Source organism: Desmodus rotundus, chromosome 7 (assembly GCF_022682495.2).
Source record: "Desmodus rotundus isolate HL8 chromosome 7, HLdesRot8A.1, whole genome shotgun sequence".
Taxonomy (NCBI): domain Eukaryota; kingdom Metazoa; phylum Chordata; class Mammalia; order Chiroptera; family Phyllostomidae; genus Desmodus; species Desmodus rotundus.
Window position 1 is genome coordinate 87100014 of NC_071393.1, and position 19950 is coordinate 87119963.

At 36.9% G+C, this 19950-nt stretch overlaps 1 protein-coding gene across 3 annotated transcripts in view; it reads right to left on the reverse strand.

Annotated features, from left to right (window-relative positions):
* Window position 1: 1 nt before the first annotated feature.
* Window positions 2-19950, reverse strand: part of MNS1 (meiosis specific nuclear structural 1) — an 89144-nt gene continuing 69195 nt past the window's right edge. For all 3 annotated transcript variants that reach the window (XM_024568221.4, XM_024568220.4, XM_071221981.1), the window contains 7 exons: window positions 12656-12758; window positions 8999-9228; window positions 8210-8426; window positions 7996-8103; window positions 4310-4567; window positions 3025-3150; window positions 2-1094 (listed from right to left, as the gene is read on the reverse strand). In XM_024568221.4, the coding sequence (XP_024423989.2) occupies window positions 1002-1094; window positions 3025-3150; window positions 4310-4567; window positions 7996-8103; window positions 8210-8426; window positions 8999-9228; window positions 12656-12758 (1135 nt within the window). In that variant the 3' untranslated portion in view covers window positions 2-1001. The remainder of the gene's footprint in view (window positions 1095-3024; window positions 3151-4309; window positions 4568-7995; window positions 8104-8209; window positions 8427-8998; window positions 9229-12655; window positions 12759-19950) is intronic.

Sequence of the window (19950 nt, forward strand, 5' to 3'; positions counted from 1 at the left end):
GGAAAAGGTAATATTTAAAAAATAAAGAAATAGGAATTTAACTTTTGATTCTGCTGTCTTTCTTGTGACCTTTCTCTACTGCACTTGAGTAGAAAATATTTTATGTTCTGGAGATTTAGCCCTAGGTTATAAATGAGTTAATAAGAACTTAAATATAAACAGAATTTCTCTGATAGACAAATTAGGCACATAAAGTAATAAAGCATTTGAAATTCCTCACCCTTTACACTTTTCTCCTCCCTTACAGTAGGAAAGGAAAAGATGTTTTAAAAAAGTTACTTCTAAAAATATTTACATTAAAAATTAATGTTTCAGAACAATATAGACTTAACATTGTCTTAGTTTCCTAAGTACCACAGACCTTGGTGGCTTAATCAACAGAAATTGTCTTACAGTTCTGGAGACTGGAAGTCTGACGTCAGGCTTGGCTTCTTCTGAGTCCTGTCCCTTTGGCTTGGGCATGGCTGTCTGCTCCCCACGATGTCTCATGCTCAGGAAAAGATGCTTTCAACCCAAATTAACTCTTAAGTACTTATTTCCCTGGCCAAATCAGGGAAGCAAAGTTCTTAAACACAAACAGAGAGTGGACTGAATAGAGATGCAGAAAAAGCTCTGAACAGTAGGAGTATGGAAACATTAATCTCTTGGGTTTGGAGGTGTATATATATAGAAATATATGTTTTTATATTTATATATTATATATAATGTATATTTTATATATTATAAAAATGTTGTAATATGGTGGTATGGAATCAGATCTTCAAATTTTAGTACAAAGACAATCTGACCAAAAGCAGTTAATTTTGTAGTTAAAAATATTCAGTAATTTTAATTTTTATAAGAAAAATGTTTTCTTATAGAAAACCATTTACAAATCATAACAGATGTTTTAGAAAATTCAAATAAGATTCCTACAAGATTCCTACTATCACTAAAACAAAAGTCACACTGACATCTAGTGGTAACATACAAAAGAATCCAGCTTTTACCAAATCTTGATATCACTTTTCTTCACAAACTTCACTCCTTTTCTGATATGCTTTCCTAAACTCTTCACCAAGCATTTCAATATCATCCTCTTTTTTGAATACACCCTACAAGAAAAATATTTTATGGGTTACTCTGAATGCCAGAATATTTCCCTGAATGTACGACTAGCAAATATAGAGACATGAAATTTGTAGTTATTTCCAAGATAATGAACTCTATTTAATAGATTTATGAAAAATACCATTTTCTGGAAAGTATGATCTGATAAACATACTGAATATTCTTAGACTGACCTGACCTCCTGATTAAATCAGTTCTGGTATGGGAACTTGCAGTAGTAAAGTAGAAGATTCCTGTGACAAGTACTATTGCTTGGATTGGTTGAACGAGAAGGAATGTAATCTACACTGAATGCTGCCCTTGTCTTGAAACAGTCCTACAACATGACTACGAGAGGTCGGGGCGTAGAGTCTGAGCTTTGCCAGATTCATGCCTGGGACTGGCTCTTGCTTCAGTTCCACGGCTAATCAGCAAACATTCAAACTTGCAGGAAAGAATCCAGGTTTGCCATTTAAGCAAGCCCTGTGAAGTTCTTTACTCTTTTTTTGTTTTCCCTTACAGTAAGAGGTTCTTTAAAACAAAATTGAACTTAAGTATCTACTTATAATTAAAGGATCTAAAGACTAATTTAGGTCATTTGGGGCCAGTAGGACCTAAAGGATAAAAAATCATTTTAGGTTATCTTCCCTTCTCCACTGTTATATCCCTACAACAATATCTAAATCCCAGGACTCTCCCAGAATTTGTAGTCTGCTTCATGGAGTTTATCGATTCCATATGGCTTTTGTCATTAACACATCATTTTGTGTTCATTAATTCTTGTCTAAACAATCAGACTATAAAGTCCTGGGGGCAGGCAATAATGACTCATGTTTTTCTTTCTCTCCTTCCTCCCTTTGTACTGGACTAAACATAAAATATGCACTTTATTCTTCCAATTGAATAAAATATCAAATAGCACAATTTCTGTATTTGAAGGATGGAAATTTATTTACATGAGTCCAGATGTTTGTGGCCAATGAAACTTGGTTTATATTAGTCACAGTGTATCTCAGCAGTACTTGGAAATTTGCTATCTTCTAGATATACTTTTAAAAACCAAGGTTACCCACTTGATCATAGTATATGATCTTTTTGATGTATTGCTATATTCGGCTTGCTAATATTTTTGTTGATAAAACAGCTATGGTACATCTACACAATGGAATATTATTTGACTATCAAAAAGAAGAAAATGTTATTTTCGACAGTATGGCTGGACCTGGAGAATATTATGCTAAGTGAAATAAGCCAATCAGAGAAAGACAAATACCATATGATCTCACTCATATATAGAATCTAGTAAACAAACTGAACTAACAAGCACAATAGAGACAAACTCATAGAGAGCAGGCCGACAGCTCTGGGACTGAGTGGAGGGATTGAGCGAAAAAGAAAGGAACTCATGGACACAGACAAGTGTGGTGATTGCTGGGTGAGGGCGGAGCAGGGGAGTGGAGGTGAAAGAGGGTATGGGGGTGATAAATGGTAATGGAAAAAACACATTAAAACATGAACTATTATGAAAAACTGAGGTTACCTAGAACCTAGCTATAACACAATCTCCTGTTGTGAAGCAGACCTGTCACAGACTCAGTTCAAGCATGTATCTGTTACTGCTGTTACTGATAAGATTTTCTGTTCAGCAGCAGTGTTGGTGGGCAAAGTATTACAACTGCTTTGTGGTAGTTTAGTTTTAGAACACATACACTGAAAGGGGAGAAAAGATTCTCACAACCTTAATGTCAATAAATCTAGCTCATAATTCTAAACATGTGCCAAGACTAACTCATTTTGGAGATAGTGGCCAAAATCCCACTGCTGCTTGGTAACAGCAGGAAGTGAACGAAACCCAGGACCTCTGTAATCCTAACCCCATGGCTTTTCTCCACTGGTAGATGTCACGAGGATGACACTGAGTTAAAACTCACTCACTTTAGGGAGATATCCTAGTAAGTTCGTGGCATGTTCTTTGAGAAGCTTTAGTCTCTCTTCTTCAATAATTGCATTAATACATCCCTGTCTTCTTTGCTGCAGCTGCCATTCTTCCAGTTCACGTTGCTGGAAATGTAAAGAAAATAATATTATTGTCACCCAGTCCCTTAAGAATTGTCGAAAGTACTATTGCAGGGAATTAGATAAAATTGATGAACTCTCTATTGATACTAACTTGAAAAGATTCTAGATGATGTACATGGTGAGGCAAAAGTTGGTTTACAGTTGTTCGCATGGAAAATACAGTAACAAGAATAAACTCTGTTTTATGTGCTCACAACTGTAAACCTACTTTTGCCCCACCCTGCAGTTATGACTGGGATTTTAGGAAGGCAATTACATATTTTTAGGATAATATCATTACCAAGGAAAAAATGTTCAAAGAAGTGACTTCCTAATTAATTCAACAAATATTTATTAAATGCTTACCATATGGCAGGTGCTAACAGCAGCTCACAGTGGAAGACAAAGTGGGTACAACAAAATAGGGACAGCTAAAGAAATACAGGGTCTGGCACAAATAACGCCCCTTTTTATTACAAAATCATTTATTACAGCATCATAAATATGTAATTCTGTAACATAACAATATCACACTCAAGCACACTGTATGGCATTTTAGGTGAAATGTTCAAGTTGTTGTCCATCTCATGTGAGACATTCATGTACCCTCCCAACCACACTCAACCAGGCATCAATTCTGTCAGACCCTGTATTTCCATATACTAAATTTTTAAAAGCCGGTATGAAGCCCAAGAGTAGCAGCAAGAATTCTACAGGGAGAAATTTCTCAGGAACGAGTTCTGAATACTCAGCCACACCAAAATTCTGTGCCATGTGATGTCAAAGAGATGACTAGCTTTAAAAAGTTTTTAGGGCTTCAAGAGCTCTTAAGGAAATGTATTCAACAAATCCTGTTGTGCAGGGAGGGAAGCTAAAAGGCAGACTGTTGAAATAGTGAGTTCCTGCCAAGAATTATTTTAAGGTAGTATTAATGCAAAGCTTTTCTTTGAAATTAGTGATTTACTGGGGTCACTATTTCTTCAAACCATTCCTTGTCAAAGTCATGGAAACCAGAAAGAAGAAAATTGTATACATGATTAATATATAACATCACCTGGCACATAAAAGGTTCTCAGTTAACTGTTTAGTGGATGAATGCACGAACTGATTGCTGTTAAATGGTAATGGCAAAAACAAAACAAAACAAGCCACTTTTCCTTACTTTGTCTGCAAGGAACTGTTTGCGGCGCTCTTCAATAAGTTTTTCCACAGCCCTCTTGTGTTCCAGTTGCTTCATTCTCTGCTTCTGAGCATTCATTAATTCTATGCGATCATCCTCAGCGAGTTTAGCTAACATAGCCTTTCTAAAGATCTCCTCTTCCTCCTTCGCAGCCTGTTGCACCAGTTCTTTCAAGGCCATTTGTTCTATAAAATTTTGCTTCAACTCTTTCTGCTTTCTCAATTTCTCTTCTGCTTCTTCCTAAAAAACAATTTACATGTAGAAGGTAATTCAGTAACTGTTTCTTTAAAGCAGATTTATAAACCGAGGATGGAATAGTTTGGTTAAGCTTAAAAGACTAGAGCAGTGTTCTCTAGTCAATAACTATATGGGACCATTCTGCATGGCAGTGGGAAATGTAGCCCAGCCCCCACTCGAATCGGCCAGTGGGGAGCTAAGTCCGGCACATAGGACTCATGCCCACGGACAGGTTCTCCTGTGGGGAATCAGGCCTGCATTGTACCTAGGCCGCTATGAGGCTTGCTTTTGCTAAAACTCCCTCACCCTAAATTGAGGCAGCAAGTGCTTACTGCATATCTTTAAAGTAACTTCCTAAAATCTGAGCTAAACCTCCCAAGTATGAAGTGTAACCAGTTCACCCACTTTTCCCTTTACATTTGCAAATATCCTTCTTCTTTGATGTAATTAGCAACATCCTCTCCTTTGTTTTCTGTAAAAGGTAACCACCCAAAGTGAACCTGTGCATAGTAAATGAGGACCATCCTCAATGTAATGTACCTAGAAAAGCAATAGAAGCCTGTCCAGGCAGGGGTCGGGGCCCTCTCTCTCACTTAGAGCATGGCCATGCCGTCCCTTTTCTCCATGGGACTTCTGTAGTCCCTGTGAATTTGTCCATTGCAGCCACAACACACAGACCCTGCCGGCCAGGGTCCGCATCAGGTAACTAGTGTAAACTAGTTGGATAAAGGCCATGTTACTTTTGAATTGCCTCCTGTTACTTGTTTTTACATTTTCACTTGTATATATTTACTGCCTTGTTTCTGCATTCAAAATTAACACACAACTACTTTGAAAAGGGCTGATAAAAAACTTTTTTTGCTTACCTAAGTTTATTAAACCTATATTCTATGAAATTTGTACCAACTATGAATCATTCTAGAATCTTGCATGGAACTATTGTTCAGATCATTGATAAATATTTTTCAGAACAATAATCTAACAATGACAACCAGAAGTTTTTCAGGGAAATTCAAATTTACTTTGAACAATTAAAGTCCTTTTCTACAAATTTTAATTTTCCCAACATTTTATTACAAGAAATTTAAAACATAACCAAAAAAATGTAAAGAATTTAACAGTGATCACCCACATACCTAACACCTGGATTCTACTAATAATATTTTACAGTTTTTGCTTTATCATCTCTATTCAGTTTGGGCTGACGTAAATTTTAAGTCCTCTAATCTAACCAACTTTGCCCAATTCTTACTCAAGCTCCAGGTAGTCCAGCATCCTCAAGGCATTCAAAATATTGTCTTAACAGCTGTATGGATAGGGCTCTTACTTCCAGATCATACAAACTATAAGGGATCTACTGCAGGCCGCCAGCTGGCACATACAACTCAGAGGTCCAGGGAGCCAAGCTGACATTCCACTGCTCAGATCCCACAACAACAACCCCAGCAAGGCTACCCCAGTGACCTGGTCTTCCGAGAGCGGCTGCTCTCCCATTTTTCTCCCTGGCATCTTCAAACCCTGACAGGGGACGAGATAACTGCTGGAGATAACCTAGGTCACATGAAGAATTTTAACCAAAAGAAGAGAAATGTAGTTTTAACTTTATAGTGTTTATAATAAAGTAGCACAAATGTTTTTAAAAAGCAATAGGATGGGTTTGAGCCAATCTGCAGTAACAACTATAGCAACTTTGATAGTTACATTGTGTATTCAGCCTCTTTTTCTTCCCTCGTCCCTCTCTAATCCCCTCGCCCCTCTCTAATCCCCTCGCAAACCCTCCTCCTCCATAAAGTCTCTTCTAACCACACGAATTCATACTCCTCTCTCTTTTGGGCCTCTTGTACCATTTAATTTTTCCATCTAATTTTATTTCATACATATATGCCTTATCCCCTCACTAAAAATAAATTCCAAGAAGGAAATCTTGGTTTTCTTTGGGTGTACTATTTTCTTTATCCACTTATCCACTGATGGACACTTCGAGGTTACTTCCGTATCTTGGCTATTGTAAGGCTGCAACTGGGCATCCAAAAGCAAAACTGGACCTTGACCTAAGTCTCACACAATATACAAAATATTAACTGAAAATGGATCACAGACTTATAAATGCAAAAGTGGACAGCTTTCAGGGAAATAATTATTTAGGATCTAGGCAGACCTCCTAGAATTAATACCAAAAGTGTGATGCACAAAAACTGATAAACTGGACTTCAAAGAAATCAAAAACAGTTGCTCAGAGAAAGACCCCATTAGGAGGATGAAAGGCTATAGACAAGGAGAAAATATCTGTAAACCACACACCTCACAAGGACTAGTATCTAGAATACATGGAGGGCTCTCAAAATTTTACACTAAATGAACAAACAACCCAGTTGGAAAATCAGCATATCATCTTGACTTGAGGTCAAGTTTGTTGATACTGGTTTTCAACACTACATCCCTGTGGTTTTCTGACTGTGTATTCTATACACAGTGGTACCTCTGTACTTGTCATTAATTCGTTCCAGAACTCAGGATAAGTGCTAGAATTGATGAGCACCGAGCAAGCTTTGAGTGATGAAGCACTTCCCTTGCGGGGTGGCATCCTGACTCACATAAGTTTTAGCAAGTGCGACGAGTCAAAGCAAGGGCTAAGTGCTGAAACATTTTTTTTCCTGTCAAAATGCTACGAGTACAAGGTGTGACACATTCTGAAGCCAACAAGTACTGAGGTATGACTGTATTAATGAGAAGGGGTATTGAAACCTTCAGTTGTAATTATGGATTTGTCTGTTTCTCCTTTTGGTTTCTGCCTGTTCTGCTTTATGTGTTTTGAAGCTTTATTTAGGTTTGTACACATTTACAATGATTATATCTTCCAGATGAATTACATTATCAACTTGCTCTCCAGCCTGCTTTTGATTAGTGTCTGCATGGAATATCTTTCTCTATCCTTTTGTTTTTAAGTATGTGTCTTCGTATTTAAATTGTGTTTCTTATAGACAACATAATGGTGTCATGCTTTTTTTTATTGTTGGCTATTACAGTTGTCCCAATTCCCACCATTGCACTCCCCTGGCCCACCCAACCCTGGACCCCCTGGTCCCCTCAGTCAGTCCCCACCCTGTTGTCCATGTCCGTGTGTCCTTTATACATGTTCCCGGACTAGAACTTTCCCCTTCTTTTCCCCATTTTCCCTCTCCTCCCGCCCCTCTGGTCACTGTCAGTTTGTTCCTTATTTCCACGTCTCATGCTTCTCAAGTAGTTTGCAAACTGCTGGCTGGGTCTGGCTTTTTCACCCAGCCTGAAAATTTCTCTTTTATTTGTAGTGTTTATACTATTTAAATATAAAGTAATTATCAATATTGTTGGGTTTAAATCTACCTTTCTACTTTCATCTCAAAATGGTATTATTCTCTATGTTAATGATTCTTTCAATTTCCAAAACTTACTTTTAGTTTCCTCATATGTATTTCAGCTTGTTCTTCCTCGTATAATTCTTGTCGCACTTGTTCCAAATCTTCACGTTGCTGCAGCATTTCTTCCAGTTTCTGAGTCAGCTATTACATTTTTTTAAGGGAAAAAAAACACTCAGACATTAGAGGGACCAAATCTTATTTACAAATCAGAATTTCTCCAATGTTAAAGAAGTGGTTATTTTAATACCATATTCTTAAGCTGTAGCCTTTTTTCTTCATTTTCCTGGACTTTTGCCATCCAGTCTTTTTCTCTTTGTTGCTGCAAGTTGGCATACTCTATGATTTTTCTGTTTTCTTCTTCCATTTCCTCGCGTTTCTTTTTTCTCCAGAGAGCCTGCTCTTTCTGAAACTCTTGTATATACCTTCGAGTTGCATTCTTTTTTTCTAACTCTTGTTGTCTTTCTCTAAAATGCAATAGTGAGTGCAGCTTTATAGTAACAGAAATTATAAAATATAGAAGAATGTGTCATTTCCTTCAGTCAATAATGTTGGAAAAATGTATCATTTGTTCATTCATTCATGCAACAAAACATTTTGAATTTCTATTAATGCCACTAGATATGTTAGAGGTATGGGTTTTTTCTGAGTAAAATACTACCACACTTCTTCTCTAACCTGTTAGTGAAGTTTTATGCATTGCATTTCACAAAGGCTACAACCTGTTAACATCTGCCTCACAGCACTCTACACTTCAGCTGTCTACCAAGGAAATTCATCAGAAAACAAGTCCTCTCACATACAACACAAGCATATTTAAGAAAAACAAATTTTTGTGATTGTCACTTAGTGATCATTTGTTAATTACCAGATAATTAACTGTAATGCTAAGAGACAAATACAAGCTGGTCTCAATTTATGTGGTAACACTAACGAGGACTTCCTGTGTGTTAGGCACTCTTTAGGTGCTTTACCTCTTCAAAACAAGCCCGAGATTAACGTAAACATTTAGGCATTCACGAAGTTGGGATTAACTTACAATTGATCTTCTTCATAGATTTTCCTAACAATTTCATCAATCATGAGTTTCTCTTTCAATAACTGCTCATAAGCGTCCTGCTTTTTTCTCTCTTGCTCTTCAAGTTGTTTCTCTAAGTCAAGGTAGTACTGTGTTTGTGCTTTACTTCGTCTGTCTTCTGCAGCACTCTCTTCCTTCATTATTCTCTCGTGTTCTTCCATCATGGTCTGGGCTATTTCAGCATCACGTTTCTGTTATTAAAACAAAATTCATCTTTCCATTTTCAAATCTGAGCACAGTGATAGAGTACTTTAAACAGATGTAATTGAGTATCTTAAAGCCTGTTAATGCCACTATACATAAAATATTTTCATCTGTGTAAGTAAAAAGCAAAGGTAAGTCACTGTCACCTAAAGGGTTTGAATGATAAGCCAAACTGTAAAGAGGCCTTCCTGTTCTTTCAAGTAGCTCTCTCAGGGCAATACATAATAAGGATAATTAGTAACTCTATATCTGAAAAGTAGCAAGTCAGATTAGAAGTACTCTACTGATAACTTTATTATGTTAACTACCAAAGCAGTAGACATCTTTCTATTTTATCTTGTATTTAATAGTGGCAATTTTCACAATTTAACTTTATTATGTACGGGGATTACACAAAGGAGTTTTATGGAGAGTAGTTTCACCGGGTGATCTGATCATACATTCCTAACTGGGCAGGTCATAGTAGGTAATCATGCCCCAGGTATATTGCTTTTCAGTAAAACGTTTATCTTTGCCTTGAGCAAGCCCTGTACATTGTTATTGTGCATCTAGGTTAACATACCTTTGAAATAAAGCACTATATGCCCTCAACAGGGCACATAATCTCATTAACTACCCTGTTATCCATTCCACCGCTGCTTCTTCGCTTTCTCCCACTTCCACGTACTCTTCCTTATAGTCACACCTTAATTTCAAATGCGTAATAGCAGCTGCAAAAATTATCCTCTGCAGCATGAGTTCTTGCTCCCTAGCATAATCAGTTTGTCTCAAACTCTTATAAAAATTCTCTACAGGTTTGGACATTTCTTACGTTGACATGTATCAGCCGCTATTTAGAGTAAGGATGGTACAGGCACACCTCGGAGACACTGCGGGTTCAGTTCCGACCACCACAACAAAGCAAGTATCGCCATAAAGCAAGTTGCTATTGTTTTTGCTGGTGGACGGTCTTGCCTCCAGTTTGCAAAAAAACACAGTATCTGTGGAGCATGAGGAAGCGAAGTGCAATAAAATGAGGTATGTCTGTCTGTCTGTACTATCTTTTTCATACAAGTCTGCTATTTATAGCTCTGAGTAAGTCTTAAGTTACTCCCAGACAAAACTTTCTTTCCTGCCACTGGCCTTTTAAGTCTCCCTTTTTCTCATTTATTAAAGGCTCTTTGTAATCGTTTTAACTTAAAAGGGTTACATATGTCACTGTGTCTGTTTTCTGCAGCTTTTACTTCACTCATTCAAGACCTTCCTTCTGAGTTAGAGATAGTATTGCTTCTTGAATGGGTTCAACCCCTTATTTGTTTTGAGCATTTTTAAATCATTTAAGAAAATAAGTTTTAAGTTAAATATATATCAGGGCAATTTTTAAAATTGCCCTTTACTGTTGTGATCACAGCCCAAATGTTCTGATGCCAGAATGATGTGGTCGGCAGCATCAAACATAAAAGAAGAAACAGATCAAAATAAGAATGCTGCTAAATGCCATACCTGATCTAACTGATGCCTTTAACGTTACACTGTTAATATTACTTAATCAGACTTCTTCCTTGGCTTGTTTTCTTAGCACATGTTGTACTAGGTTCTTTAGAAAAATATAAAATGATAAAAATATGTATTACAGATTACCATATGCTTATATAAAGCAATGTTTTCCTTTCACAGTTAAGAAAAATAAGCCTTAGAAAGACTAAACCAACACTAGCACCTAGATGTTCTGACACCTGGTCAAGTCCTAGGAGTATTTGACTTTAATTTTTGTGGGTCAGTTTTATTAAGAAAATAGCAATTGTCTCATGAATCAGACAAAATGTCTACAATTGCCTTGAATAACCTCAATTATCAGGGTAATTAAAACTGCAAACTACTGGTCAAATAGTATATTGTCTATGTTCTACTTTATTTTTCAAAGGGTAGAATAAAACTATATGGCTTAGGAAATGAAATCTCACCCTCTCCTATGCATCAGTGTTAACGGCATGCTACATAACCCTCCAGATTTTTTCTGTATTCACACATATGCACATGCCTGGGCACACATATCACTATGGTCAGCATGTATTCTCATTTGATGCCTACGTTATCCTGTACCAGTTAAATATTTTGATATCACCCTCTAATTGTGTGTATGAATACATGTGTGTATTGCTATATACAACGCATACCATATTCTGCTGTGTACAGTGCGCACCCATTTTTGGTGTGCATTATACACTGATTATTTTACCCATTATTAATCGTTTGCCTCTCACATGCCCCCACCTGGGGACCCAGCCCGCAAGCCAGGCATGTGCCCTGACCAGGAACTGAACCAGCAACCATTCAGTCCACAGGCCCGCACTCAATCCACTGAGTCACACCAGCCAGGGCTATTATACCCATTATTATACCCATGGTATGTAATCATTACACCCATGTATAATGTGCATCCTTATTTTTCCCTCAAAAATTTGGGCAAAAAAGTGCACATTAGACATGGCAAAGTATGGTATGTATTAATATATATACACATGTTGATATCCACATACATATATGCATAGGTTTTAAAAAGATGGTCTGTGATATGTATTATTTTCCAACTTGATTTTTTGCAACTTTTTTTCTGTTCAACCTAAAATATATGTGGTCCAAGATTAAAAGCCAGAACATTTACCTCTACCTCCTTCTCTTTAATAGCTGTGTAATATCTTGTGAAAGGGATCCAGGAGAGAGGGACTCTGCCACCTCTCTATTTGACATAATAGAGCAACAAGGGAAGGGGACTATAAGGCTGTGTCACACTGGGTCAGACCTTTTCATCTGTGTCTAGCCTTTCTTTGTGACAATGAGTGCTCACATTATGACATGCACCTGCTTTTAAGCATTAACTCAATAAAGCCTATTTTATATTGGTGTGTCTCAAACTCCTTTGTCCAAGAGTAACTTCTGCCCTGAACTTGGCAGTTTGTCAGGAGTTAGAAAAAGGGATAAATAGAGGGAAACAAATAGAGATTGCTGTTTATAAAACAGAAAAGTTTGCATAAAATTATAAAAGTTTATTTTGTAGAATATTTAATAAATAAAAAATTAATAACATTAAAATATATTAATCATGCTAACAACTTGTACTGTATTGGTTTGTCAAAAAATAATTGGTTAGAGACCAAAAAGAATGCTGGGAGCTACTGAATATAGCCATTCATCTGAAATAGCAACCTCGTCCTTTGTGTCTCTGAAAGGCTCTAATATTATATTAAACAAGGCTCAATATTAAATAATCCATGATTACCTATACTTTAAGGATCTGAGAAGCATGAAGTATTTGAGAAATCTAGCACTGTAAATTTTTTATAGTATGTAACAATTTTTTTTAAATTGGTCTATTTTTGGTTTTTTAAATGAACCTAAAAATACAGAAAGCGTAATGAGCAGAAACATGATTACCATTTGTTCATATTTAATGGCATCCTTTTCAGCAATCTGAGCTGCCCTTTCTTTATTCATGTAGGCTGCTTTTAATTTCTTCTCCAGTTCTCTGAGCTCAATACTGTTTAAAAAAAAAAGACATTTAAATTTGAGGACCATTACTATAAAAATAATCTACATCTGAAATTTAAAAGAATTTTTTCTAAATGTGTAAAAGATATTTACATTATTATTTAAATATTTTGAAAAAATACCCCTTTCTCCCTGCATCCAAAGTAACATCAGAATGCATGTGAAATGGGACACTGTAATTTTCTAAACAAAACAACCCTTTTACTTTAAATAATCATTACTAAAAATCTTTTTGCTAGTGCCTGGCTCAGACGAGGTGCTTTGTCAATATTGGTTAAAATTTCTGTCCAGCTACTAATATTATCAAACTAAAAGTAAGAGGGTTTAAACCTAAGCAAGTTACTTACATTATGTTCCTCAGTTTTGCTACATGGAAAATGGGTGGTTGTGGGAATTAAATCAGTTAATGTGTGTAAAGAGCTTAGATAAGGGCCTATTACACTCTATAAAACACTCATAAATTATTTTTTGATAATGAAGATGAAGAGGGAGTGACCATGGGAAAGTTTGCTTCACCTCTCTGGGCTTGTTTTCTTATCTGTTAAAAAATCAGAATTGGCCTCAGGTAATTTCTGAATTATTTTGAATCCATCAATTTCCTAACCTTGGTGAAAACAATACACCACATAAAACTTTTCATTTCAATGTGCCAGTCATAACTCTGAATATGACAGAATATGAGAATTCTGAGTTGGATGTACATCTCAATTCTGACAGGAACTCAGAGGCACTTGCGTAATTATAAGCTCAACTCACAAGTACCCCATAGCCACAGAGAGATAATCAAGGGGTTAGGGAAGAAAGACACTCCTGGTGTTACGGTGCGCTCTTCTTGCCCTTACCGCTGTAGGTGTAAATGCATACAACACTAGATTGACTTCTTTCATAAAAATATTATACATGAGGATTAAGGTTCTAGATAAGTCTACATATTTTACTAAGAGGTTGACATACATTTACCAGGACGGTTTTAAAAATTTTTTTTTGGAGTTGGGTACTGATTGTAAAGCAATGTACACACCCAATCACAATTTGTAATAATTGCCTCTACAAAAAAATATGCATCTAATTCCAAACAGCCAATGTGCAAATAAATGACCTTCATTTGAAAGTCAAGTGCATGTATTTCCACTGGAAATACGAGGTCTGTCCAGAAAGTATCCAGCCATGTAATATGAAAAATAGAGTTTATTGAAGAAGATACAAGATACAGGAAACAGTGTACACAGGACAATGGCACCCCAGTCTCCTTCAAAGTAGGCCCCTTGGGACCTTCCACAGTTCTCCCAATCACCGTCAGCTGCCTTGCTGTATTTTCCTGAATCTCATCAATGGTCTGAAATCTCTTCCCTTTCAAGAGTGATTTTAGTTTTATGAAAAGCCAGAAATCTCAGGGCGCCAAATCTGGGTTGCAGTGAGGCTGAGTCACCTGGGTGACTTAATGTTTTGCCAAAAAATTCCGCACAATGTGTAATGCATGAGCAGGCGTGTTTTTGTGATGAAGCTGCCAATTACCAGTTTCCCATAGCCCTGGCCTTCTGAATCATGTGAATTGTTTCCATGGAGGAATGTTCAAGCTTAGTGCAAAATTTGATGCAGATTCACTGCTCTACTTGCTCAGTCATTTTGAATATGATGTCCACACAGTACACATGCTCACTCAATGGTGTCCACCGCCCCCACTGACTAGTACAGTGAAGTTGTTATTGTTCACACATGCGAATTCCAGTCCACCCTCCTTGGCTGCCAGGCTACATCGATGTCATGCAAACTGTTCTTGTTGTATTAACAATGGCTGGACTTTTTCCAGGCAGAGCTTGTACACCTAGAAGTGAAATTTCTCAGTCACAGGGTAGACTATGTTCAAACTTAGTAGATGACGCTGCTTTCCTAATGATTTGTACACTATTACACTCTCATTAACAGTGCCTAAGCACTATTTAACCAATCTTGTGGGTACCTAATACATCATTGGGGTTTTAAGTTATGTTTCCCTATTATTAATGGAACTGATACCTTTTCACATGTTGTGAGTAATTTATATATTTCTGTGAAATTCTTGTTCAATATTTTTTGTCCATAATATACTAGATTATCTACTTCTTATTGTTGCATAAAAATTCTTTATATATTATAAATACCAGTCTCTTGTTGGTTATATACATTGAAAATATCTCTTTCCAGTCTGTGGTTACTCTCACAGTTGTTTCTTTAGATGAAGAGATGTATCCTAATTCGCCAATATTTTTCTTCATTGTCAATGACTTTTATGTCATATTTTAAGAAATACTACCAACCCCATAAAGATATTATATTAGTCTCTCAAAGTTTTGTTGTTTCACCATTCGCTTTCAGATTACAATTTTTCAGGAACTAACTTTTGTGTGTGGCATGAAGGAGAAGCAAGTACATTTTCTTCCATGTGGATGTATAATTGATGCAGTACCATTTTATAAAAATGTCTATTTCTTTTAATGCTCTGCAGTGTCAGTTTTGTCATAAAGTAAGTGTGCATCCATGCATGGGTCTGTTTTTGGACTTTCTATCCCACCCTTCCTCAACTGCCTCACAGAAAATTAAGTGATTTGTATTTTTAATTTAGAGACAGTATGTAGCTGGTATTATTTTGGTGAGTTAATTCATTACATATATAGTAGTATCTCGGTACTCATCATTAATTTATTCCAGAACTCATGATAAGTACTGAAGTTGACAAGCACCAAGTAAATGATGAGTGATGAAGCATTTTCTCTCGGGGGGGCAATGTCGTGACTCATACAAGTTCTAGTGAGTGTGACGAGTCTGAAGCAAGGACCAAGTGCTGAAGCATTTTTTTCTCATCAAAATACAGTGAGTACAGGGTTTGGAGAGTTCTGAAGCTGACAAGTACCAAGGTATGACTGTAATGGATGCCTTAGGTCATTATGGCCTAAATTTTCTGGTTGAGAAGAGCTGCTCTGTTCTACTCCATTAATCCATTTCTTTATCCTGTGCTAAAACCACAGTTTTAATTATTGTAGCTTTAAAATAGGTACTCATATCCTGGAGGAGAAGTCTCCAGTTTTGTCTTCTTAAAGATTGTCTAGGTAGGAGACTTCCGATCAAGATGGCAGAGTTGATAAACACTGTGCTCACGTCCGCTGAACAGAATTCCTATAACTAATGATATAAGAAGCAGCTATGTCAAGACTGGCAGGAAGGATGGAGACACAGAAAGGGCAGGTCCCACACACAGTGTGGTGATTAAGAATTGGGAGGGACATTGTGGCTACAGAGGGTCCCCATGAGGAGGAGCAAGGGGTCCCAGCCTGGGACACTAGTGCCCGGAAGAGAAGTTCCCATAACATCTGGCTATGAAAAGGAGTGGGGACTGCATCCAAGTAAGACAGAGGGCTGCTGGAGACCAAGATGCTCTGCTTGAGGAGCCCATGAATGGACTCACTAGCTCAGGGCTCCAATGCAGGTGCAGCAACTCAAAAAGCACTAGAGAGATACAGGGAGGAACTAAATTGACTAACTTCAGGGTGAAGTTGGAGGGGAATGGGTCAGGGTGGCTCTCTCCAGGGACAGAAGCACTGGCAGGTGCCATTGGTTCCTTTTTCTTTTTTTAAATCCACACCCAAGGACATGCTTATTGATTTTAGAGAGAGAGGGAGAAGGAGGGGGAAGAGAAACAGCAATGTGAGAGAGAAACATCAATTGGTTGCCTGCCATATGTGCCCCAATCGGGGATCGAGCCTCAAAGCTAGGTATGTGTCTTGAATGGGAATCAAACCTGTAACCTTTTGGTTTATGGGATGATGCTCCAAACAACTGAGTCACCCAGCCAGGGCAAGGTGCCATTGTTTCTTAGTTGAGAACTCCTCCCACCCAGCCACCTGAGCTCTCCATTTATCCAGTCTGGTGATATCCTGAAACTCTGCCTCATCCAACTCTAATGCCCAACCTGAACTTCTTCCACCGTCTTTTCCACACACGCATCCTGCCTCTGCTCATGCAGCAGACTTTTGTAAATCTCTCAAAGTTTCACGAACCTCCTAAAAACAAGAGCTGGCCTCAGCATACCCTCAACCTCTTGCTTGTCAGCCCCCAAGCCAGGCCCAAGCAGTGACCAGTCTCAACTTGCATTATAAGTCCCATCAGGTGACCTCAGCCTGGCATGAATGCATTGACCTCAGCTCACATCCTGGTGTCCACCACAGGGTTGCAGCTGTGAACCAGTGGCAGCCAGACTCAGTTCACAACATTGTCTCTCAAAAGAATCTCAAGCACAGAACAAGAAGCAACCAATCAGAGATTACTTTGTAGCTCCTACTAGGCTGCCCCAAGCTGGTCAAAAGTGATAACTGAACTTGACCTTACTGGGGCAAGGCCACAAAACAAATTCCAATAAATTTAAGAATACTGAAATGATATCAAGAATTTCCAATCACAATGGTATGAAACTAGAAATCAATTACAAGAAAAAAAACTAAAAAACACAAATGTGGAGGCTAAATAACATGCTACTAACTAATGAGTGGGTTAACAAGAAGATCAAGGAAGAAGTCAAAAGCTAACTTGAGGCAAATAAAAATGAAAACAGAATGTCCCAAAATCTAGGGGATACAGCCAAAGCAGTTTAGTCGGGAAATTCATAGCAATATGGGCCTACATCAAGAAACAAACACAAAAAATCAAATAAATAATCTAACCTGACACCTAAAGGAACTAAAAAAGAACAGCAAACAAGGCCTAAAGTGAGTAGAAGGAAGGGAATAATAAAGATCAAAGTGGAGACAAACAAAATAGAGTCTAAAAAAACAACAGAAAAGATCAATGAAACGAAGAGCTGGTTCTTTGAAAGGATATACAAAATCGATAAACCTTTAGTCAGACTCATCAAGAAAAAAAATGGGACCCAAATAAGTAAAGTCAAAAATGAAAGACGAAAAGTGCCAACTGACACCACAGAAATACAAATGATTATAACAAAATACTATGAACAATTATATGCCAACAAATTGGACAACCTGGAAGAAGTGGATAAATTCCTAGAAACATGCAATCTTTTAAGACTGAATCAGGAAGAAACAGAAAATCTGAATAGACAAATAACTACAAATGAAAACAAATTAGTAATCAAAAAACTCCCCACAAACAAAAGTCCTAGATTAGATGGCTTCACAGGTGAATTTTACCAAACATTAAAAGAAGATCTAACATCTGTCCTTTCTGAAACTATTCCAAAAATTTAAAAAGAGAGAAGGCTCCAAAACTCACTTTATGAGGCCAGAATTGCCCTGATTCAAAACCAAAGACATTACCAAAAGAGAAAATTATAGGCCAATATCCCTGATGAACATAGATGCAAAAAACCTCAATAAAATGATTGCAAACAGAATTCTTCGATACATTTAAAAGGTCACACACGACAATCAAGTGGGATTTGTCCCTGCAATGTGAAGTTGGCTCAATATCTGCAAATCAATTACCCTGTATATTATGTATACAAAATGAAGGATGAAAATCATATGATAATATCAACAGATGGAGAAAAAGCACTTGACAAAATCCAACAGGCATTATGATTTAAAAAAATAAACTCGGCAAAGTGGAGATAGAGCAAACGTACCTCAACACAATAGAGGCCATGTATATTGAACCCAGAGCCAACATCATACTCAACAGTGAAAAGCTAGAATCTTTTTCTTTAAGATCAGAGGCAAGGATATTCACTTTCACCATTTTTATTCAACATAGTTTTAGAAGTCTCAGCCACAGCAATCAGACAAGAAGTGAAATAAAAGGCATCAAAATCAGAAAGGAAGAAGTAAAACTATCATTATTTGCAGATAACATGATACTATAAAGAATCCTGAAGATTCTACCAAAAAAAAAAAACTATTAGAATTCAGTAAAGCAGCAGGATACAAAATTAATATTGAGAAATTGGTTGTATTTTCATATACCAGCGACAAACAATTAGAATGGAAAATTAAGAAAATAATCCCATTTCAATTGTATAAAAAAGAAAAAATACCTAGGAATAAATTTACCCAAGGAGGTAAAATATCTGTGCTCAGGAAACTATAAGACACTGAAGAAAGAAATTGAGAAAGACACAAATAAATGGAAAGATATACTGTGCTTCACAGGAAGAATTAATATCATTAAAATGTCCACACTATCAAAGCAATCTACAGATTCGGTGCAATCTCTATCAAAATACCAATGGCATTTTCCACAGAACTAAAATAAATTAATTCTGAAATTTATATAGAACTGCAAAAAACACTGAACAGCTAAAGCAACATTGAGAAAGAAGAACAACGTTGGAAGTATTAAGCTATTCAAAAATCAAACTATACTACAAGGCTACCGCAATCAAAATAGCATGGTACTGACTTAAAAACAGATGCATAGATCAGTGGAACAGAACAGAGGGTCCTGAAAATAAACCCATGCCTATGTGGTGAACTAATTTATGATGAGGAGGAAAGAATATACAATAGGAAAAAGAGAGTCTCTTCAATATATAGTGCTGAAAACTGGGAAGATATATGTGGAAAAAAAAGAAACTGGATTACTTTCTTACACCATAGAGAATAAACTCAAAATGGCTTAAAGACTTAAATGTAAAACCCAAACCTATAAAATTCCTAGAAGAAAATATAGGCAGTAAAGTTTTTAATATCACCCTCAGCAGTATAGCAATATTTTTTTGGATATGTCTCCTTGGGTAAAGGAAACAAAAGAAAAAATATACAAATGAGATATTATCTAAAAAGTTTTTACACAGCAAAGAGAACCATCAACAAAATAAAAAGACAATTTACTGAATGGGAGATTATATTCGCCAATGATACATCCAATAAGCAGTTAAAATCCAAAATATTTAAGGAACTCATACAACTTAATATTTAAAAAACCCACAAATAACCTGATTAAAAATGGGCACAGAACCTGAATTGATATTTTTCCAAAGAAGACATACAGATGGCCAATAGACATATAAAAAGATGCTCAACAACACTAATCATCAGGGAAATGCAAATTAAAACTACAGTGAAATCACCGCACACCTGTCAGAATGGCTCTCATCAAAAAATCAACAAACAACTTGTTGGCGAGGATGTGGAAAAGGGGAACCCTATGCACTGTTGGCAGTAATACAAATTGGTGCAGCCACTGTGGAAAAC